The sequence below is a fragment of the Neodiprion fabricii genome, chromosome 2 (assembly GCF_021155785.1).
Source record: "Neodiprion fabricii isolate iyNeoFabr1 chromosome 2, iyNeoFabr1.1, whole genome shotgun sequence".
In the NCBI taxonomy this organism is placed as follows: Eukaryota; Metazoa; Arthropoda; class Insecta; order Hymenoptera; family Diprionidae; genus Neodiprion; species Neodiprion fabricii.
The window spans coordinates 23244361-23267727 of NC_060240.1; the positions used below are offsets into that span (position 1 = coordinate 23244361).

Consider the following 23367-nt stretch of genomic DNA (forward strand, 5'->3'; position numbering starts at 1 on the left):
TTTCCTATACAGGATGATTAAATTCTGTATTAAATTCATTCTTACACTTTTTTTCGTGCCCGCAGTTCAAAAAGGTATTAACAAAAATACTACTTTTTATACCTTCTGATCGAAACGAAAACAGATATGTTATTATTTGCATTGAGGACGTATCGGTCGACCAACTGAATCTAAACTCAAGAAAAAAGAAAAACCCGATAAAAAAATGTCCAGCAATATTGTTTTGACCAATGATGGTGAAGATAAATGTAGCAACATCCTTAATCTGCTATAGAAATGAATCTGACTAAAATCGAATAACACGTCCTGAAATATCAATAATTTGAGAAAAGTTTTGTAATTAGAACGTCCAAAATAATTACATGGTGTTTTTTTATTTGATTCTTATTAGTGTTTTAGAGTGACTCTGCTCGCTGACCAGACTGCGACAAATGGTCTGAAATATATCCTGAAACACTTAAATTAGAACATAGTTATAATTTTCAAGTGTAATATTCATATATTATAATAGTCAATGAACATCTGCTGATGATAAATTCACTTTTGGTGATAACTATTTGTACAGTCACTTTCTAGCTTTCTCCAGAGTTTTTTATGGTAAAAAAATAATCCCCAGAATATTAGAATAGGACAAGAAACACCAATGATCGAAAATTTTATACATTGTCGTTATAAAACGTTTTCCCAAATCGTTGGTATCTTTGATTGTGTTATTTGAATTCTTTTTATCGCTAAGATGAAGCCAATCTATCAGATTGTACTAGACGAACTTTTTGAAAAATGGATAAGTAAATATTTTTATATAACGCAAGGATGTCATGCGTCTTTTCTGTACACAAAGTACCTGTTTCTACGACGGTCGAGTGAGTCTGCGAATGCGAATGCGCATGCGCGGAGTACAAAAGAGACCACTTTTTAATCCTAGGACTTAGAAGTGGCCATTTCTGTACTATGCGCATGCGCTGTCACAAATAAATCAGACATTACAGAACCCTAATCTCAATGTCGCGCGACGTGAAAAAACGCGTAACATACTCTTGTTACGTAAAGAATCGTGTGGAACAAGGAGGCAACGGTCTTTTCGCCACGCGTATTTGCAATATTTGTCTTCGGCTCACCTACGACTCATTTTGCAAACTTAAGCGCGGCCCGAAAAGACCGACTCATATTCCGGGATGATTTTGCAGTAGGTAAAAACGGTCATTTAGATCTGATTTCAGAGAAATGGACAAAAATTCCCTCAACTGAAATAGTCTTAATACCTATATTCGTTTGTCCACACGTACAATTGAATTTTAACTTATAAAACACAACTAATAATAGACTACACTTGAGCACCGCCCGCAGCTTGAAATGAGTTAAACGCGCACTTATACGTGCGCGAGTTTCTTATCGCGTACTGTAATTGTGTGTAAATGAAGCTCATATTAATTTATGACTTGACAGACGACATGATTATGTCGTATTTGCCGGTGATCCAAGAATCAAGCGCCGATTGGTCCGTGAACATTGAAATAAAAAGAGACACATTCTACTCTGATGCCAGTCGCTGCACGATCATTGGGGCGTGAATTTGTTCCACTTTCATTCTCGTGTAAAATGGAATCTTATACATTGGAGGATATTTTAAATAAACATTTGCCGATAGATGAGTTACGAGAAGTGAAGAGAATTTTATATGGAGGAGAATTGGAGTAAGTTATGAGCAGATGTGCCTCATTTTACAACTCAACATATAGGATATTCCGTGCCAATTCGAACATGAATTGCCCGCACATTTTTGTATTTTGGATTTTTTCATGCAGCTGTTTTTGAGTTAATCAAATTTTTCTACAGATCCATCGTATTTAAAATTCTCCAAAAATTTTCGATGATGTCATAGTTTAGTCCGATAATTTTTGGGTGGATTCTCTTATTATTCTTCCTAATGTTTAAATATTAAACGGTTGCGTCAAAAAAATGGTAAAATTTTATTTTTTAGAAACGCTACTATCATCTAAAATGTTTTGTATAAATTAAATACGATAAGGTCAAAACCGGATCGAATTGGCATAGAATGCCTTATACGCAAAATGTCAGTAAGTGTTTGTTGAGCTGGCTGTAGTATTAAAATCTGGAACTAAAACGTTATCATTCTATGACTTATCTGGGTTTTCAGTTTTCATGTTACATCTCAATGCATAATGCATATGATATAAATGCATCGGTAATAATGATAATGATACGTAAAAAATGGTGCCAACAGGAATTTAAACTTACCAAGATTCAAAGGCACCGATGATGTCGAAATAAAGGGATGGAAATTTAGAGCTTCACCCGAGCAGCTTCGTCAACCCCGAATGGTTAGAGTTGGATTAATACAGCATTCGATCGTACTACCAACAACAAGTCCTATAAATCACCAAAGAGATGCTATATTCAAAAAAATTACAGCATATGTGGAACAAGCCGCTGAGTGTGGAGTCAATTTACTTTGTCTTCAGGAAGCTTGGTGTACGTTTCTTTAAATTGAGTCGTTAACTTAGTGGGCAGCAAGTTTCTTTTGACCAAATCAATTGAACTGAGGTTTTAACAGGATGTTCTATGGCCAAATCATATAATAAAAGTTCCAAGATGTTCCCTTGTACGAAAGAGAAAAAAAGCTGTAATTTTGTTGCTTAGATTTGTTGTGACTGTGTGCTTTTCAAGTGTTATTAAATGTGTGGTTTTCAAAACACTCATTTTCTAAAAACAGAAAAAATTCAAAAAAGTCACTAAAGTACAATAAAATTTTTGAACACTGTCAGAAGATCGGAATAATTTCATAACACCAAATGTTGATTGCAAAAAATAATAAAAATCAAAATATAATTATTGGAGCGCACTTTTCATGTGAAAATAAACGAAAAAGAGTTCCTGACAAAATATGTCGAGAAAAAAAAATATTACAGTATTACAGAATTTATAATCATAAAATATCGACAAACGTGTCATCAATATTGGAGTTAGTTAATAACGTTTTTTTGAATATATTCGTTACTGTGTAATTTTTTGAAGATACATTTTTCATCCATTTACAAAAAATTGTTTCAATCATTTTCACATGAAAAATGCATTCCAATAATGAATTGTTATATTTTCATTATTTTTTACATATAATTGCGGCTGTTGTGAAACGATCATTTCGAAATATTTTGTGTTATTCTATTAAATTCGGTATCTTGCATTTGTTCAAACTCCGATGCTTTCAAATTTATTTTAATCAACCAATCTTGTTTGAGATATCATGGATTGTCCCATATATAAACGTATTACAGTCATTTATTAGTCGATATTATAATAGTAAATGAGTAGGAATTCACAGCGATGCCTTTCGCCTTTTGCACGAGGGAGAAACAGCCATGGTGCGAATTTGCAGAAGATGTATCGGACGGTCCAAGTGTGATGGTTCTTCGCAAGCTTGCGCAGCAGTACAACATGGTCATTATATCACCAATTCTGGAACGGGACAGTAACAAAGGTGACACCATATGGAATACATGTGTGGTGATCGGTACAGATGGAAATATCATTGGAAAGCACAGGAAAAATCACATTCCACGAGTTGGGGATTTTAACGAATCAACTTATTACATGGAGGGCAATACAGGGCATCCTGTTTTTGAGACTCGGTTCGGTCGTATCGCCGTCAACATTTGTTACGGCCGACATCATCCGCAGAACTGGATGATGTTTGGAGTAAATGGCGCAGAGGTAAAAATTACTGTTGGAATAGGGTAACCACTTGTTTGGGAAATCTGGAAACTCGACAAATGTCAGGAGATTTTGTACCAGTTAAGGAATTCCAGCAAATACTTCTAGTTTTTCTTGGAAATCCTATGACGTATGGTCTTTGATATGATCTTTCAGTTTGTAAACTATTCCTGATGATTTAAACTAACTGTTAATCTAACACACATGCTACACTTATTTCAGAAATTTTGTGGGTTTAAGGTCTAGTACTCCTACCCTTACCGACAGAGCGAACTTACCCTTTTTCGTCCTATATTAAATAAACAAACGAAAGCAAAAGGTTCAAATTTCGGTGGTTGGAATTTTTTTGTCAATTTTTGTTATATGAGTAACTTTCACGAATTCCGCTACAAAAGAGCGATGCACCGTCGAAATTTGAACCCTTTGGGAGGAGATTCTATCACTGCGGCACAATGAGTTTTGAACTAGATATACTAGCAAACGAACTCCCTAAAATTCATGAAACTTTAACATAAGTTTGTTTTTACAAAAATTAATCAATAAGTGTTTTCTTGAGAATTTTTACATTATCTTCACTGAAGATGTGGAAGCTCCTTAATAAACTATTCCATTTCAACGTTTCTAAAATCACAGTAAGTGTTACAAAAAGCGATGTATCAAAGACAAAAGTCAGGGAAAAGCGTAATTTCGGCCAGGAAATTTCGAAAATCAAATTCTGGGGTCACCCGTTGGAAACGTAGAGAAGTGAATATTTGAACTTCAATTTTTCACTCTTCACAGGTGGTGTTTAATCCTTCAGCAACAGTCGGCTTACTGTCTGAGCCTTTGTGGCCGATCGAGGCTCGTAATGCAGCTATCGCAAACAGTTACTATACCTGTGCGATAAATAGAGTTGGTAATGAAATATTTCCCAATGCTTTTACCTCTGGGGATGGCGCTGCTGCTCATAAAAACTTTGGCCACTTTTATGGATCGAGTTATGTGGCTGCACCAGATGGAACCAGAACTCCCGGTCTTAGTCGTCATCGTGACGGTCTTTTAGTTGCCGAATTGGATCTTAATCTCTGCCGCCAGACAAGAGACGCTTGGGGATTCAGGGTGAGGAGGTAGAAATTACCAAGGAAAAAAATACAGTTAAAAATTTGTATCAAACAACGATGTAAATTCTATTCTGTGTATCTCTAATGTCTAAAGACAGCTTAGAGTACAGTTTACATGGTCTACACAGATATTATCTGTTGATTTTGTTAAAAATGGTTCCAATTAACTGGAAACGAATTTTTTTTTTGTAGCACTGTAGAAAAATGAGTGTGAAATTGTATTGTGTAAAATTCATTTTTGCATTTGTATTTGTAAAATATAATTTATAATTCTAGATGACACAGAGACTGGACATCTATGCTCGAGAACTTGCAGAGGCAGTTAAGCCTGACTACAAGCCACAAGTAATTCGGGAATAAGGCCTTTCGCTTTTTCAATTTCTTTGAAGCTCTCCACGTCTTCGTCGTTTAGGAGTTTGGTGAGTTGAAAATCAACGCGTTTTGCTCATTTGATTAAGACAGTCGCACATCGAGTATTTACTCGACTAATATATTCGTAATTTACGATGATTTTCTAGAAATGCGCGATTAAGAAACAGCAAAATCACAAACAAAAGCTTAGATGTCGATTTTTTGTAGAAAATTGCTTTAAAATAGTATAAAATCCAGTAGATTCATTCTATTTTACTCCATCATTACTTATTATGTTATTAGAACTATTTTTAAAAAATTTTCTGAAACAGATTCGTTTGCCGCTAGTAAATTTATTGCCGCTATTCTTTGATCAACCTCGACACCAGTAAAATTGTTTCAGAAAACGAATATTTAACTATACCAATGTGAGAAAAAAAAAGTGTGTTACCAGTGCTGTAGAGAATAGTTTTCTGAATAAAGTCCGTCTTTACAGAGTGATATCGAATAAAAATACCAAATATTTCACCCCTTAAAAGTGATTTGAATTGAAAAATCGATATCTAAGCTGTTGCTATCAACTTTGATCATTTCGTTTCTTTCTCTTGCATACTTGCTAACATCATTGCTGCTTACGAATACATTAATCCGATAAATAGCCAATGTGCTCTTAGCTCGTAATGTAAAAAAAAAAAGAAAGATCTACGACCTAACAATGTCCTTAATAATTTAATCCAAGCGAAAGTCACATTTAGAGAATATCGACAAATGTACGTGATTTGCGCTTGGGTAGTAAAATAAACGTGAAGAAACAAAAATATAACCGTATTTCAAACAACTGGGTATTCACTATAAGTTATACAGGTGAGGCTGTGGCAAGCGCAGAGTTGTGTGTTTGCTTGCGATAATGCAGTGCCTCTTGATAGGCTTTTTTGACTGCTTTTCGGTCCGCAGGTTTCCGAGATTCGATTAGTTTCCCTTCGTCCAACTCTTTTGACACTCCCAATTTTTCCAACTTCTCACCAGGCAGCCATTGCCTAGAAATTGAAAAATGTGATGACGTGTCGAACTATCGAAATATCATTCAGTCGTCTAATACGCTTGTACAGCATAATATAACAAGCTTTTCGAAAGGCAAGAGAAACTTAGATCGCAATTTCTGAATTGTCAAACTAACCAGGTACGTTTTGTGTCGAAGAACAAAACAAGAAAAACAGGATCCTTGTAATTGGTAGCGAGAGCGAGAACATCGTCAGGCGGTGCTGGAATCGGAACTCCTTTATGCACGGTTCCTCTGGGTGTTCCAGGATCGATAATCAGTGCGGGATACCAAGGATATCCTCGGCACTTTGCCCACACAAGTTGCAGTGCCTCCAAACGATCTTCGTCTTCCCCTTCCCCGTCGGCATCCTCTTCCCCTTCTTCTTCGGTACTTTTCTCCTTCTCTACCTCGGATTCTTTTTCGGTATCCATATCTGCATCCTTTTTTTCCACCTCTGGGCTTGTCGTACGACTTGTCGAACAACTGCTACAGCTTGAAGATTGACTTTCGCCTTCTCCTCCATCGCTTTCAGTTACTCCACTCCTGGAATGTGTGTGTGACTAGATTTGAGACTCGTCATTGCGTTAAAAACATTTCTTTCCTAATAGAATCCATCGTTACAAAGTACTATCTATTAATTAAAATGTTTTTACTAAATTGGTACAGGCCTCAGAACAGCAAATTGGACTTGCCTTTTTTAAGTATCAGCATATGTGTAATGAAATTATGAAACATTTTTAGGACAGTTTGCATCAGCTCTAGCAGCCGTTAAGATTTGTGAAATGTTACACTATCTTTAGTTACAAAATGGTCAAAATTCAACTTGGAAGAAAGAAATATTGATCATTGCTGTATGACTGTCTTTCCACTTTCATGTAATTGTAGTATAAAAATTGCGATCGTTACTGGTTTGTAGGTTTTTCAAGTTTTACATCATCTTCCATAACCAAAACTCAAGGAATAGATGAATTTGTAAGAAAAAATCAAGTATGAGATAAATATGTGACACAAAATTTCTCGATTGCATAGTCTAATTCCATGTTCCTGAGACACTTGACAATTTATTCGATTTTTTAGTCCAAGCGTTTTCGTTACAAATCTAATAATGACTCCATTAATCTAAGGATAAACCGGCCATACTGTCAGAACTCAATTTATTCGATTTCTTAGTGCAAGTGTTTTAGTTACAAATTCAATCATGACTTTATTAATCTAATGATAAATCGGCTATATTGTTGGAACTAAAAATTAGAAAACGAGGAAAAACCGTATGAAGAATCTCCAGCAACGTTATTTTTGTTAATGTTGATGAACACGAATGAAACAAATAGCATTGATTCTGAGCAAATCCGAATAGCACAAGCTGATTGTGAGATGTGGATGGTTTGAGAAAACGTTTAAAATGGTTGAACTTTGGTGTTTTTAATTGGACCTGATAGTTTTAGGTACATTTTTTTCGCTAATCAGATCTTCTGTCAGATAAATGGTCTGAAAACATTTAATAAATCTTACATTGTAGTATAGTTATAAAGTATAAATGTCATTGTTGATTAGCATATATCCTTCCTTAATTACGGAAATCTTCCACTTAGTATTTGTGAAATTTTTTTCGGGTCATCTTTAGAAATCTATGGTGAATAAAATAAGTTTCAAACCATTAAAATCGGATTAAAAATATGAAAGAAACTGATTAAACTCTACTCTGTTTAATCCATTCGACAATTCCAACTTAAAACCTTTTTGCAAATTGTTCATATTTTAGCTTAAGTTATTCGAATTTACTCAGCATTATTTCTGTTACACAGCAGGGATGTCGTCTTTATTCGAGCTCACTACCATCGGCACAAATAACAGTGAGGACATTTTAAATGTCAATTCACCCTTATTCCAAATGATTCAAACCCATTTATATCTAGTTTCTCATTGTAAAACTGTATTTTCAGTTACGTTTGATGGTATAGTGAATTTATTTGCCTCTTAGAATTGCTGCTATGTTTACGAAATTATAGGATAATTTTAGAATAGAATATGCAAATACAAAAAATCTATGAATTTCAGGACATTATTCCTGAAGTACGTAGATTTCAGCCTCTCATACCTGTACACTCTGAAACTATCTCCTTGTTTTTTTTGATCTCCTTCTGGAACGGGAGGCACGCCACTTCTACTTGCACGAGCTTTGGCCTTGCGTGTGAACAACACCGCAGTTCGTCGATTAACCCCACCCCCCCCTGTTTCTTTTTCGTTTGTTTGTGACTCTGATTCCCCTCTATTGCGACCAGTTCTTTCTCGTTTTCGTGGTTTGGCGACAGTTGATTCCTCTTCGATGACAGGATTGAATTCAGGATGGTCTTTACGAGCTTGCTCAATAAGCGCTCCGCCTTGCTCGCGCATTCTAACTCCGGCTCGATAAAACATTGTATCCTTCCGATTGTAAGCGAGACAATTGTTCACCATGAGGTTGAAGTCAGCTTCAAATGCGCCGATGGAATCGTACTCTTGTTTTTCCAGTTTAGCCTGTAATTAAGATATTAATTTGAATTGGTTTTTTTAATTTCCATTTCCTGCAAATACATTTGTTTGGAATAAAGCTTATCAGAAATGCGTATATACCGTGTTTCACAATCTGTAGGCATAAGTAATTTCCCGCTCTACTGAAAAAGGAAGTTATTATAATCACCCCAAAATTGTAAAATTGGGTTCTTACCAGATCTCCAGGTTTTAAGGACTAAAGAATAACTGGCCATTTTCTGACACCGAGCGTGTGTGTTATCGATTTTTTTGCCAGATGATATCTCAAGAATAAATGAATGGATTCAAATGATTTGTTCCTCAATCGACGCGGATTTTATCAACTTACAATCGATTAGATTTTAGATCTGAATGGTCCGGTAGTTTTTGAGTTATCTGGATAACAGAATTTGTAAATAAAAAAAAAATTATAATGATTTTAGTCCCAATCTACGCGGCACTTTTGAACTCAGTACTAATGAAATGTCGGTTCTGATTGGTTAAGCAGTTTTCAAGTTATTCAAATAACAAAAGGAAAAAAATATATATATTCAATCAATGATACATCAAAAACAGGGGTTTCGATGATTTTTGTTGGAAACGATGTGGGTCTTCTTAATTCAAAACTGATTAGATTTAGGATCTGATCACTTTAGTGGTTTTAGGATTATTCAAATACTATGACAAAAATTCTTTTGATAATATTTCAAGAATGGGTAAATGAATTTTGATGATTTTGGTTTGAATCGATGGGGCTCTTCTCGACTTGGAACTGGTTAGATTTTCGATTTACTTAAGTAAGTAAATTTTTACTAATTTCGAAACGTTTCCAAGGAAAAGTTTATAGATTGGCTCGTCAAGGTAATTTTTTTTTTCTTCGATATAACTGTTTCATACCTGCATCGTTGACAGGTCCATAGGATGCGATACTATTTCAAGATAGTCTGTGACTTGATCAGTATCAACTGGCTGCCCAAACACGTCGTTGGTATCTCTTGCTTTAATTCCTTCTAAGAGTGATCTAAGTATACTTTCAAGCGGTCGAAGTTCATACCACAAGCACTTCTCTTTTCTACGAAAATAATATTGGAAGTTAGCTGTAGCTTAAGTGAAGTAAAAACTCATCTAAATCCCAGTACTACAGTATACTTATGCAAGGACATTGAATGTATCAGATTGGAGCTTACTTACACTTTGAAGAACTCCTTCTTCAGCTTTTCACGTTTTCGAACCAACTCGCAGAGGAGTCTTGCCCGTTCTAAATCCTGACGTAAACATTGCCAATACTTTAGTTGACGGTAAAGTTCTCCTCTAAGTTCACCGTCCACAGCTGGTGATATGTGACCTCCTAACGTCGGAGGACGAGAATGTGGATGGGAACTTTGAAGCCTTCTCAGAAGCGGTACACCATTTCGAAATTGGCGTTTTAAAGTCCAGTAAGCTATCAATCTTTGTATCAACTGACTTTTCTTAGGCAAGCCTTCAGCCAAGCTGGATAGTTAAGAAATTTAATGATTACTAAAAAAAAAAAAAAAACTTTTTCACTGGTGTAATTAAATTTTTACTATCAAAAATGTTCAATTTTAGATTTAGAACTTTATTTAGTCGAAATTCAAAAATGACTTTTTTAAGGACCACCCTGGTGCAGATTTATCCTACATGGGGAGGTCATGGGTCCGAGATGGCTGATTGAGTTCAAGTTCAAATCAGTGAAATTAGGTCAAATTCTATTAGACTAAGCAGCTCTGGCTGTAGTCCGCCAGATGAATGCTGGCTAGCAGAGCCCCTCACCGTACGGACTTGACAGTCGGAAATTTCAGCTCCCGATTACTCAAAAACTAGTAGCTACAGGCAGATAAGAGGGGGAAAAAAAATAAAAATCGTGCATTGTGGAATTTGATCTAGTTTCACTGCTTTCGAGTGTAACGAAATCGGCTGGCCACTCTTGTTAGTCTCGTTATTTGAATTCACCAATAGGAAACACAACGTGCATAACAGTTATTTTTTTACAGAAATCAGTTTAATACTCAAAAAGATGAGTTTCTTAAAAATCAGATCCTAAGAAAGCTAATTTCTTACAAGCAAAAATTTCAAGAAGATGTATATTTGTATGTTTTTTCCTGGTGTTCACGTTCTCCAAGATATATTTTTGCACGTGCGTCACGGAAATAGTTGTTTACTTGTAGATCAAAGAAATTATGCAGTGTTTTCACATCCTTTTTTGTTTGCTATCAATCAAGCTGCAGAAAATTATTATGTGCAATGATTGAAATGAAGAATTTTTCCAATGTGCCACGATACAAACACAAACATGACAAATATCTGAAACTACTGTTAAATATTAGAATTTATTTATGAATAAGTTATATGGTTCATGTACGACAAATGAAAAAACTTCAGGAAGAATAATTTTGATTCTATAATATAGAACTGGTTGTTCCAAGGGTTACAAGAAAACAAAAAAATTCCAGATTTTGCAAGTGTTTCCAGTACGTAAGTGCACTTGTATATACAGGGTGTCCCGATTTAAAGTACGCATTACGTTTTCAGCCGAACTAACGTTTCAATTGGAAAATGTATCCCACAGAAGTTGTTCGGTTCAGAGGGGGACAACATGAAGATTTTTTTTTTTTGGTCCAGCATCATAATTGGTGCTGCTGTGGAGGATGCACCAGTTTTTTTTAAATGGAATCATGCATTTTTCTTTCAACTTAAATATTCTTCATTCAAAAATTTACAATTTTCTCAGAACATGTTTTTTTTCTAAATGAATAGTTCGTAAGATAGAACAAAAAAAAAAATATTTTATTACTCCAAACTTTCTCTGTGATATGTGTGATATGTCGGAGCATCAGTGGGGTGACTACAGATGTTCAAAAATACCACCATCAAGAGCAATACATGCTCTTACTCGCTTTTCGAAGCTCTGCACCGTTTTCAAAAGGATTGCCCTTGGAATGGCTCTGCACGCTTTAGTAATTCTATTTATCATGTCAACCCTAGTCGTTGGAGGCTCTTGGTAAACAACATCTCTAAGGAATCCCCACAAGAAAAAATCAGGCGATGTTAGATCCGGCGATCTTGGTGGCCACTCAACTGGACGTTCTCGACCGATCCAATTACCACCGTAGGTAGCCTGCAGATAATTCCTCACAATTCGGAGATAATGAGGAGGTGCTCCATCTTATTGGAACCACATTCGTGCTCTTGTATCCACGTCAACTTCTTCCAAAAGCTCTGGTAATGCGTTCTGCAGAGTCGAGATATCTTTGCTCGGTCACCGGTCCCTCGAAGTAATATGGCCCTACAAGATATCCGTTGACGATCCCACACCAAACATTTAATTTTCACCGATGTTGGTGATCAATCTGTCCAGAGCTTTTGGAAGAAGTTGACTTGGATACACGAGCACGAATGTGGTTCCAACAAGATGGAGCACCTCCTCATTAAAACCGAATTGTGGGAATTATCTGCAGGCTACCTACGGTGGTAATTGGATCAGTCGAGAACGTCCAGTTGAGTGGCCACCAAGATCGCCGGATCTAACATCGCCTGATTTTTTTTTGTGGGGATTCCTTAGAGATGTTGTTTACCAAGAGTCTCCAACGACTAGGGTTGACATGATAAATAGAATTACTAAAGCGTGCAGAGCCATTCCAAGGGCAATCTTTTTGAAAACGGTGCAGAGCTTCGAAAAGCGAGTGAGAGCATGTATTGCTCTTGATGGTGGTATTTTTGAACATCTGTAGTCAGTCACCCCACTAATGCTCCGACATATCACACATGTCACAGAGAAAGTTTGGAGTAATAAAATATTTGTTTTTTTGTTCTATCTCAGGAAATATTCATTTAGAAAAAAAACATGTTCTCAGAAAATTGTAAATTTTTGAATGAAGAATATTTAAGTTGAAAGAAAAATGCATGATTCCATTTAAAAAAACTGGTGCATCCTCCACAGCATCACCAATTATGATGCTGGACCAAAAAAAAAAAAATCTTCATGTGTCCCCCTCTGAACCGAACAACTTTAGTAGGACACATTTTCCAATTGAAACGTTCTTTAAATTAAAGCGTACTTTAAATTGGGACACCCTGTATATATTATAGATGTTTATGTTAAACTTAATTTGGATGCTCTTGAATTTACATTATCATGTAATATATCGTTCATAAAGCTGAAAATATCTTAATTTGTGGATTTCTTGTTTCAATTAACATTGAAGTGTAATAAGCAACGAATTAAGCAATTATTATACAAGTACAATAGATTTCAAGATTTCAAAGGATTTCAAAATATTTTATAGTATCAAGATGGTTTCATAGGATTCCAGAAGATTTCAGGAGATTTATGAAATTTTGAGTGTTTTCAGAAGATTTCAAAACTAAGCAAAAACTTCGTTAAAATCTTCCAAAATTTACCTGGCAATTTCTCGTATCCGTTCGGGAGGAATAGTTGGTATTGAAATAACTGGTGCGGATGAGCTTTTTTTGTTGGCAATAGCCCTACGCCTAGCATCAGCAGGGTTGTTGGAGGGTTGGTAATCCGGAGGAGCATGTCCCTCGCAATAAGCAGTTTTCTGAACGAGCATCGGTTCACCGTTAGCTGGCTGAACAGTCCGCATTCGCATGCAAAGTCCAGCTTGTTGGGCGCAGGTGACGTGGAACGCGGCATAGCAGCTGCTCTTGTGACATTGTATGCAGGCGCCAGCGCCTCTCCTCTTGCATACGCAGCAAGTAAGTTTCCAGCGAGCCGAAGGAATACTCTCTATGCTGTCTATAGGCTCCAGAAATACCGTATTTGCAAATCGCACCTCTGGTATCCAAAGCGCGCAAACTACATGCGCCCAAGTCGCAGGGCGATCTGTCTGCTTGAAAGCTCCGCCTCTGTTTGGACAGAGAACGCAGTCGACAGCTCTGGAGGGACTCTGCAAACACCTAAAACGAGCAAAAAATTTGGTTATCTTCATGAATTTGAAACTACCATTGGAATATGTTTCGTTGCAATCTGTTGGCTGAATGAAAAAGACAAGAAAAAAAAAATGGCAATTAGGTCGAACTTAGAGATAGCATTCTTCAATATACAGAGTGTTTAATTTTAATCGCCCTACGCCGATTACTCCAAAACAAAGTAAAATATGAAAAAAGTTTCCTACAAAATATTTGGGGTTCAAAGGGGAAAAGAAGATGAGACTGTCAGCATCTTGAAGTGAAATTTTTTAAACGGGGGTAACTACAGAATTTTGTGAAACACAATGTTTTAAAACGCTGTGTTGTGAATCGTGATGTTATGAAATCCCCAAATGACTCCTATCAGTTGTCTTTCCATTGTGCGGATTTTCATGCCCCCACTAAACTGTGCCTGAACACAAAAACTTATTTAATATTTTAAATAAAAATCGAAGATTGACTCTCTCCCTCTCTTTCAGATTCATTCTCTCAACTTCATTGTTTGAATATAAGCCATCCAAAAAGCCATTCTTTGAATAATTAAAGTCAGAGAGTAACGGTAAATGACTTATATAAATTTCAGAAGTTTCACTTCTGTCACGCGCGATTGCCACATACATGTTTTTTTGTAAATGGAGTCGCTAAGGTCAGGTACAAGTCAACTCGGTTTTTTTAAATGGAACAGTGTATTTTTTTTCATCGGTATCTGGAACGGTATTAAATTCTGCAACAAAAATTGCTTACTTAACACGTAAACTTGACCAGTGATGAGATACGAGCGGGTCAAGTTGCTACAGAGAAAGGTACCGATAACTCGTTAGACGAGTTTAGGTGGTAAGTATGTAATTAATGTTTGATGCAGAATTTTATGCTTTTTCAGTGTCGATGGAAAAAATACACTGTTCTATTAAAAAAAAAGAAAAATTGACCTTTACCTGATCTTAGTGGCTCCACTTACAGAAAATCTTTTTTCACTCTCATCTTTTTTTCCTCTTTGAACTCTAAATATTTTGTAGGAAACGTTTTTTCGTATGTTGCTTGGTTTTGGAGTAATCGGCCAAGGCGATCAAAATGAAACACCCTGTATCTTGCAGAAAAAAAATGAATCCAATGATTTGCTTTAGTTTCGTGAATGTTTGTGCATTATTTTAAGCCTTAAAGAATCTTGAAACTCCTGAAGGGGTATTACGCGGTAAATGGGTGGACTCTTTTCCATCTGTCGAGAGCCGTACAGCTTAAAGGACACGCCCTGTGAAACTGGAGCACAGACCCTTCAGAAAAGTTCCCTGAACACACCATCTGGCTAATTCAGTGGTGGAGGTGAGGAATGCATTGCTGGGATCAGTAGTAGAGGCAGAATTTGTAGATGAGTTCAACTTTTTGAGTCACACATTATTGTGTGAGTCAACTTTTATAACAAGATAGTATTCTATGGTTTTTGGACTCGCTAATTAAGAATCTGAAATCAAGATTTAGAAATTTCGAGATGGCGGATCCAATATGCCGGACGAAAATTTCAAATTTAATCAAATCAAGTCAAAAATACTCTATGCAGTGGTTTTCGGTGTCGTTGATTAAAAGTCTAAAATCAAATTTTAAAAATCCAAGATTACGGATCCAATATAGCAGACGAAAATTTCAAATGAGATCTAATTTGGTCAAAAAACTCTATGCAGGGGTTTTCGGGCTTGCTAATTACAAATCTAAAATCAGATTTTGAAAATTGAAGATGGTGGATCCAATACGGTGGGCGAAAATTTCAAATTTGATGGAATATGGTCAAAAAACTCCATGTAAGGAATTTCGGAGTCGCTGATTGGATTCGCCATACTGAATTTTCAAAATCTGATTTCAGATTTGTAATCAGTGACCCCGAAAACTTATAATTTATGTACAACATGTATATGCGGAGAGGAGTAACTTTCTCGGAAATAAATTATTCTAACAATAATAATTTATACGATACCGCAATAATTACTTGCGAGAATTGAAAACGTATTAGTATACTATCAGAAATAGCAAAAAAATATTTTGAAAAGTTCTCCAAATATACAAAAAACAGATATAAAATAGGTGGTAAGAATACTTACGACTATGACTCATTGTCGAAGGGTTAAAAATCACCTCGTCTTTCACTACCACGAGTTGATACAGTAAAGTGGAGGCCATACGAGCCATATAAGCGTTGAGTTAAAGCTAGCAAGTAGTAATAATAATGATAATTTCATTTGAATAATACCTTTGAACCTCTTTTTGTTCATCCCGCTATAGTTACGTATAAGCAATAAGAAATTAAATTACTGCCAGAGTCGCAACCAAAATTAGTAAAATCTATTACACACCTTCTGCACAGCCATTGTCCCTCGGGTATATAAGGCACTCCGTAACAATCCTGGTGTACGGCTAAATTGCACATGTCGCAAAAGAGGATCGCATTGCTATTCTGACATTCGCCATCCATGCAGATGCAGCAGACCGCATCTTCATCTGCTGCTACCCCTCCACCTCCGTTTGTTTGCTGCTGGAAATATGACTCCTTCTCTAATCGATCCATGAGTAGCTCAAATATATCAGCCGCCAATGGCGGCTGAAGGCCTGCAGCTGCTCTACGCTCGTTTACGATTGCCAGCCACGCTGAATCCTCTTCATCAAGGTCGTACTCGACTTCACCTGAGATTAGAAGATTACAAGTTAATGTCGTACACGATCTATTTAATTTCACCTAAGATAACTGTCTAAGACAAATTTATCTCATCTCTTATTTTATCGAGATAATGTGATTTCAATCAATCTATAATCTTCATCTTTTGTTGACGCAGTATAACAATAAGATCAACTGTGTACAGAAACGTAGGCAACACCATTAAAAGTCAAGACTCTTATGTAATTTTGCGATCATAAATAATTCAGTAACTTTCTGAAAGAATTTTTTCGTAATATATTAAACTGGAATAAAGAATGATTGGAGCCAATCAAAATTAGTTTTTTGCAGGTCGTAATATAATGATTTTTACCAACACTTGTCTGGAAAGTTTAATTTACGAATCCTGTGGAGCGTGTGTAAAATGCTTCCTCTCCGAACAGTATGGTAAAATAATATTAGCGCATGCGCAATATATAATTACTCTCTTTTATATACATCGGCATTCTTTGGGACATGCACACTTTCAAATAACTCAATTTTAGGCTTTTTTACGTTCAGTGACAACTTTGTTGATTTTTCAATCAAACTTTCCTTCAGAGGTGTTGAAATAAAAATAGCGTCTGTCACACATATGGATGATCCATATCTCACTTGTGTAATTTGGTGCTTGGCTAGGCTTACTTAATATTTATATTAAATTTTTGAGATATCGTAATTTTTTTGTGCATAATTGGACTTCTAAGATGTCAATGTTGATGTTTATGAGGAATTATGATGATTCCGCGAATATAGTAAGCACTATAGATAAACAAAGTGATGAAAGTGCCTATTTTTATAGAATACAAACAAAAACAAGATAAAAATTTTGTTGGCATATGTTAAGATTTTGTAAAAATTGGCAATTGGGATTTCATGGTAGATTGGCAGAAAATGGTTTTTTTTCGTATATTTTTTTAGATTTAGAAAGATTTCAGGGACCATGTGGAACCAAAGAAGTCTTTTAATTAATAAAAAGCTGCATAAAAAAGGTGTGAATTGAAGGGTTGAGAAAGATTGTAATTGTAGCTTCAAAATTTTCCAGACCCAAATAAAATTTCAGGATATTTTCATGACTTTTGTTAGGAATCATAAGTTCTAGATATATCCAAGATTCCTAGGATATCTAGTAGTGTTTTTCTAAAATTGCACAAAAAGCATAGCTAGCCGAAGAACCATATAGAAATTGTCCCTGTTCTGATGTTATCCTCATTCTAGTATACTGTGTATTCAAATGTCAATAAGCTTTCAGTCAATTTTTAGGTAAAAATGTTAATTCATTCAAGAGATATCGTCAAAAAACAAAAATGTTAATCATCGTTGTTTCTCAAATACTATTCGACTAATTTTGTCCACCGAAATTGAGGTTGTACACTACCAAGTAGTATAAGTAGTATAATTATGAAATAAGATTTATTTATTTTTCTACGGTAATTGTTTTTCACATGTTTATTTTGCTTTCTCAGGGGAACACCATTTTTTGTCTAGCTTTTCTCATCACTACACTATAATAAATTACTTATTAAGAATTTTCGAAGTGATGGACCCAAAACAAAAAAGTGGTAATTCTTGTCAGTTAGATTTCATTCTATCGTTAGATTGTTTGTTGTAAATGTTCGATTCATTGTAAGATTATTGAAAATTTGAAAACTATTTGACAATATAAAGAGACAGTAAATAAGTATTCGATCTAGTTTTCATTAATTTTTTTTCTAACGTGTTTCACCACTTTGAAAATTATCAACAAATTCTGTATTATAGTTAAGTGTTAGAAGTAACAAAAAAAAAAGGTAGTCGGAGTGCAGTTAGCAAAATATGAGCATGTTTTGTGTATGTTTTATTGCATTTCAAACAATCCTAAAGTTGCGAAATGATTTTCCTAAAAATGCATCATTGCATTACTATTACGAGTGGTTGATGAATGGTTCGTTTAGAACATGAAATTCAACTCCATAGTCTCAGGTTAACCAAACGATTTTTTTTCATCGTTATTCTGCAACTTTCAAATTACAAATAAAGGCTTTGACAAAGTAAAACTTATTACATTCGGCAACCACAACGTTTAAGGAGGTTTGATGACCAAAAATAATATATACAGTGATTTCATTACAAAATAGTCCTACCTCAATCATTTATCAAATTACTATATTCGTGATCTCTTTATAAATATGCAAAAGAAAATACTGCAATTGAGAACAAAAGCTTAGGTATCGATGCATCATTTCAAATCATTTTAAAATGTTCAAAAAAAAAAAAAAAATAGCATCTATTGATTTCACTCATAACTTCTTTTACTGAGAATTCTATTTTCCACAAACTCACTGAAATATTGTTTTTCATCATGGTGGCATAGTTCAAAATTCAATCTTACGATATTGCACTGACAATAATGGTGATCAACAAACGGCAGTACTGATTTAAGTACCATAAGAAAAAATTTTGTTCATTGACTTTGTAAAAAATAATCTATTGAATAAAATGAGAAATAGTAAGTTTTTAACGATATGGAAGCAATCTCAAAAGAAGCATCGATATTGAAGCTGTAGTTCGTGATGCCAGTATTTTTAATTTTTGTGCTGGTAAAGAGATCTTCAAATATAACAATTTGACAAATACTTAATGTCTGAATACTTCTCAATAGGATTAATAAAAATATATTGATTTTCAGAAAACCAAATCGAAGAACTAATTAAAAAATTACGAACTAGTGTTTAATTTTCAATTTTTACTATGTGAATGTAACGAACTTCAACCTAGTTTTAAAAAACACATTGATCAGAGTGATGAATGTTTATTACCGTCAAGTTCTTCCCCGCTGCGCTCCATAAATCGAACATACGAATTCGGGAGGGGTTCAGCTTCCCCGATTTGACTTTCATAACCATCTAAAGCTTTGACCATGGCGACTGGCAGCGAATTTAATGTAGTTTTGTCATCTTTATCCTTGTCAGTAACCGATGTACTTTTCCTGTGGTCGGAATTTTTGTTATCCGCTTCGTATTCCTCGGATGAAATGATGGGAATAGCCTCTGTTATACCCAGACGATTTGATTTACTTCCTTCTTCTCCGATGCTATGAATCTGTTGAAAAATAAATCTCAAATTGAATTAACTAATACTTAATGTGCTGTTTGAGAATCTCTTATCGATTTATGCTTAGGCATCCAATTTTGAATATTGTCAAATATAGAGTGAACGAACGATAATCTTGATGCAACGTGTAATTGGAAAAATAAAAGCCGATATGATTACGAATAAATGCTTGCATAAGCTCTTTAATAAGTAGGTGAGCAATAATTAAGAAATTCTGGATAAACGTACCAAAACAAAACGCGCGGCCTCTTGGGGACTTAACAATTCGGAATCACTTGTTGTGACAGCATCGCCTGGAGCCCCAATTCTGTTTCTTCCCTTCTTTTTACTGCTTTGAGGAGTATTCATGCTTGATTATGGGGATATAATTCGTGACAAAACCGACATGGGAATGTATCAAACATTTGTTTATTCTAGAATACAAAAAAGGCAAGAGTTGTTTTTAGGGTTAATGCACCATACAATCGCGTTCATAACCACAAAGTACTAATTACTAATAGAGCAGCATACTGTAACATCTAACCGGAACGTCCATATGTTTTATCGACTATTATTACTGCATATCACTTTTATCAACTAACCAAACTCGAAGTACGAGAATCTTGTAACCATAAGGTAATAAAACAACTGTCTAACTATTTGGAATATCCCTAGATGGAAATAACTATGACATTCACTAACCAAATCTTAAAAACCATGTTACGAGATCTTCGCACTACAAAGAGCTATAATATTATTATACGTTATTATGCCCATCATCTTATTAATACCATAATTAACTAACACCATTATATCCAATTATTATATAACATTCGACAATGGGTATGTTCCGATATACACTGCGAGCACTGTAAGGTGTGTCGTCAATTTAGTATACTGCGAAGCCGTTCCTTTATAGTTAGCTATACTGGTTACTGCTTAAAACGGAACGCAGTACAATATACTGTGATCGACATTTTTTGGCGTTACTTTCATTTCATACATAATATTTGTTTCACATTGCAATAAACACAATTTATTCAAATTTTCCATTTTTGTTTTTAACGGCCGGTATTTTTAAATGACAATATTCAATAATAATAATTATCAATAGTGGAAGCTGTTAAATTTCTGAACGCTGTTGATCACGTGATCAAAGCACTGAGAACACCTTACCTCGAAAGCACCAGTGTTCACAGTAGAAAAATGGCGACGATTTATGACGTCATATATTTCCCTAGGATACTGCGACTATACTGTCAGTCTATAACGGAACGAATTTCTCCTCAGTAAGAGCACTGAACAGTGCTCGCGGTGTATATCGGAACATACCCATAATGTAAAGATAAATGCACTGCTGCAATAATCCATAAAACTAGAGACTGCAAAACCATCAAAACCGTAGGTTTGTTCGTGCTAGCTACACCTTCTACACTTTCGTGGGGAGTGTACAATTGCCACTGATATATAGCAATTGCGCGTTCGTTTTAGCAGACGTGACGTCGATGGCGCTGTTCGTTTTACAAATACGTATTGGAAGCTTCTAGAACGTTTTCTTTATGTTTATTGGTTACCTGTCATTGGGCGTTGCCACGTATGCATGTTTGAGTTTATTGCGAGTTGATTTACCTTCAATCGTTTCGTCGTTAAGTTTCCTAATGTGTTCTCTAGATGAAGTTCTGTATGGCTCCACATTGGAGATCTGCATTGCCTTCAAAACGTTGCGCGTGTTGCCTACAATACGGCGTTACGGAGGAAGGTATAGTTCATGCTGGATAATTAGTATTCACGGTTTTGAAGGTTTTGCAGTCTCTGGTTTTATGGGTTATTGTAGCAGTGATATCTTTACATTATATTGGTTATACGTTTATCTATGGTTTTACAGTCTTCTATACTCCAGGCTATATGGTAAAGCGTAAGTTGCTTATAGTATAGCTCTCAGCTCCGAATACACAAATGGCATTGTCGAGTGCTGTATAATAATTGCATATAATCGTGTTAGTTAATTATGGTGTTAATATGATAGTGATATATAATAACGTATAATAATATTATAGCTCTTTGTAGTGCGAAGATCTCGTAACATGGTTTTTAAGCTTTGGTTAGTGAATGTCATAGTTATTTCCGTCTAGGGATATTCCAAATAGTTAGTTGTTTTAATTCCTTATGGTTACAAGATTCTCGTACATCGAGTTTGGTTAGTTGATAAAAGTAACATGCAGTAATAATAGTCGATAAAACATATGGACGTTCCGGTCGGATGTTGCACAGTGATAGATAGGGACGTCGTAATACGCATATATCGGGACAATCTCTTGAAACTTGAAAATCAACTGCCGATGCGGAAAATAATTCAATCTCATTGGTCGGCGAAATCTTCCCGCAGCAATATTTTTGTCTGCGTTAGGGGGGGGGGGGGGGGGGCAACGTACACAAAATGTGTACGTTTGAATTTTCAAAGAGAATAAGAATCTAGGCTCCATGAACAGATGCTTCCCAAACCTTTCCGAGCACGGTCTTACATACAGGTCTGGAAACTCTAGTAGTGGGGGCTGAACGCTAAAGAAATAGCATTTAATTCCCGTTGGGGCCGTTAGAGGCAGGGCGGTAGAGTAAGGTTGTTTGGGAAAGAGGTAGAAACAGGGCTATCATCTCTGTTTAACCATATTATCGGTTCAAATGAGTCTGAATAAGATTTTGATGAAACAACCCAGAAGGTTAAAGCCACGGTCTTACATACAGGTCTGGACACTCGTCACATAATCAAGTGGTGGGGGTAGGACACTTATGGAAGCACTGGAGTAGTTCGTAGTCCCGTCACTACTCGTCTCTGCGATCTATCTGCCTACTGCGTATTCTCAAAGCTAACCTCAAAATCCCCGTGTCATATATTGTGCTCTGTTGTGCTCTCATACGTTGTATCTTGCTTTGGTTGTGCTTAAAAATATAATTAAAAAAAAAAGAAAGAATAAATTTTTGAAAAATTGGCAAAAATGCCAAGACGGTATGCGGTTGCTCATTGCAATACCGGCTGCAAATCCGATAATGCAAAGGTGTCGTTCTTCCGGGTGCCTAATGACAATGTTTTGCGCGAGAAATGGGAACACGCAATTCCAGGTGTCATAAAGTTGGAACGGTCAGAGGTTTCGTAAAATAAGCATTTGCGTTTTACTGCGTGTTATAATAGTCTACAATAATATCAAGAACGAGAAATATACATAGAGGTGACAGAGATTGAAAAGCTAACGCTGCCTCTGTCTCCCTTCCCCCACCCATCGTCATCGCGCCGGAGTTTAGATCGCAGCGATCACAGTGGACAATACATGAACTACACGTCTGGCATTCATAAGCGAACTACCCACACGACGGGAGTTTCCAGACCTGGGGCCGGATTCTGAACATCAAGTGAGTTCGCGTTCGTCTTTGTGGAAACGGAAATTTGGAGTGTGATGTCAATCTTTTCTTTCCTGAATAGTGGATGGTTCAGAAACTTGCGGTCTGTGCCATCTAGCGGCTAATAAATCGTTCTCTATCTGCTCGTGGTAATTGCCCACCCACTAGCACCCCGTGTTTTTTCTATTATTTTTTTGCCTGTGGTGCCGGTTTTTGATGTAACCTCGCGTTGAGCACACAATATATAACAGACTACTTATTCGAAAAGTAACTCTAAAATAAGAAGAATACAGCATACTCAACACCCCACCTTTTGAAAAGGAATGAGAGGTTATATATGGTTATTACCAACAAACGTCAGAACTAACATCTATTTTTCTCTCCTTTCTTAGCTATCGGGCTCTATCAACAGCATGTGCCACTTCGTAATAATATTTAACATCGATAGGCTCTGTACCGACCGTGATGTTCATTAACCATCGACTATATTAATAGTATGGAGAGCGGAAAACCGTAGAACTCACTAACTCAAACTTACT

General features: G+C 35.9%; 2 protein-coding genes across 5 annotated transcripts; one reads left to right on the forward strand and one right to left on the reverse strand.

Moving 5' to 3' along the window:
* The first annotated feature begins 987 nt into the window (after positions 1–987).
* LOC124174657 (beta-ureidopropionase) lies at positions 988–8725 on the forward strand. Of its 4 annotated transcripts, XR_006868966.1 has the most exons (6): positions 998–1694; positions 2246–2493; positions 3344–3732; positions 4513–4830; positions 5109–5251; positions 6364–8725. XR_006868966.1 is itself a non-coding variant. In XM_046553970.1 (5 exons), exons 1-5 carry the CDS (start codon positions 1540–1542, stop codon positions 5110–5112), a joined length of 1122 nt encoding a protein of 373 aa, XP_046409926.1. In that variant the 5' UTR covers positions 988–1539; the 3' UTR covers positions 5113–5963. The 4 variants fall into 4 exon arrangements, 3 of the variants coding, with proteins under 3 accessions (XP_046409926.1, XP_046409927.1, XP_046409925.1); XM_046553970.1 differs by lacking the exon at positions 6364–8725 and having other exon boundaries at positions 988–1694; positions 4513–4838; positions 5109–5963; XM_046553971.1 differs by lacking the exon at positions 6364–8725 and having other exon boundaries at positions 995–1694; positions 2246–2342; positions 3334–3732; positions 5109–5963.
* On the reverse strand, positions 4873–19970 carry LOC124174655 (peregrin). Its single transcript, XM_046553967.1, has 10 exons — positions 19951–19970; positions 19685–19869; positions 19162–19444; positions 16026–16353; positions 13156–13671; positions 9928–10227; positions 9634–9808; positions 8324–8742; positions 6361–6768; positions 4873–6220 (listed from the first exon to the last, which is right to left on the reverse strand). Exons 2-10 carry the CDS (start codon positions 19802–19804, stop codon positions 6040–6042), a joined length of 2730 nt encoding a protein of 909 aa, XP_046409923.1. The 5' UTR covers positions 19805–19869; positions 19951–19970; the 3' UTR covers positions 4873–6039.
* Positions 19971–23367: the final 3397 nt, after the last annotated feature.

Excerpts from the sequence above, each read along its gene's own strand:
- LOC124174657 (XM_046553969.1), top strand. The coding sequence starts at position 1,540 with ATGCCAGTCGCTGCACGATCATTGGGGCGTGAATTTGTTCCACTTTCA. Across the intron at positions 2,494-3,343 it reads TTGTCTTCAGGAAGCTTGGT|CGATGCCTTTCGCCTTTTGC; the intron begins GTACGTTTCTTT and ends AGGAATTCACAG. Across the intron at positions 4,831-5,108 it reads GAGACGCTTGGGGATTCAGG|ATGACACAGAGACTGGACAT; the intron begins GTGAGGAGGTAG and ends TTATAATTCTAG.
- LOC124174655 (XM_046553967.1), bottom strand. The coding sequence starts at position 19,804 with ATGAATACTCCTCAAAGCAGTAAAAAGAAGGGAAGAAACAGAATTGGG. Across the intron at positions 19,445-19,684 it reads AGGCCGCGCGTTTTGTTTTG|ATTCATAGCATCGGAGAAGA; the intron begins GTACGTTTATCC and ends ATTTTTCAACAG. Across the intron at positions 6,221-6,360 it reads TTCGACACAAAACGTACCTG|GCAATGGCTGCCTGGTGAGA; the intron begins GTTAGTTTGACA and ends TTCAATTTCTAG.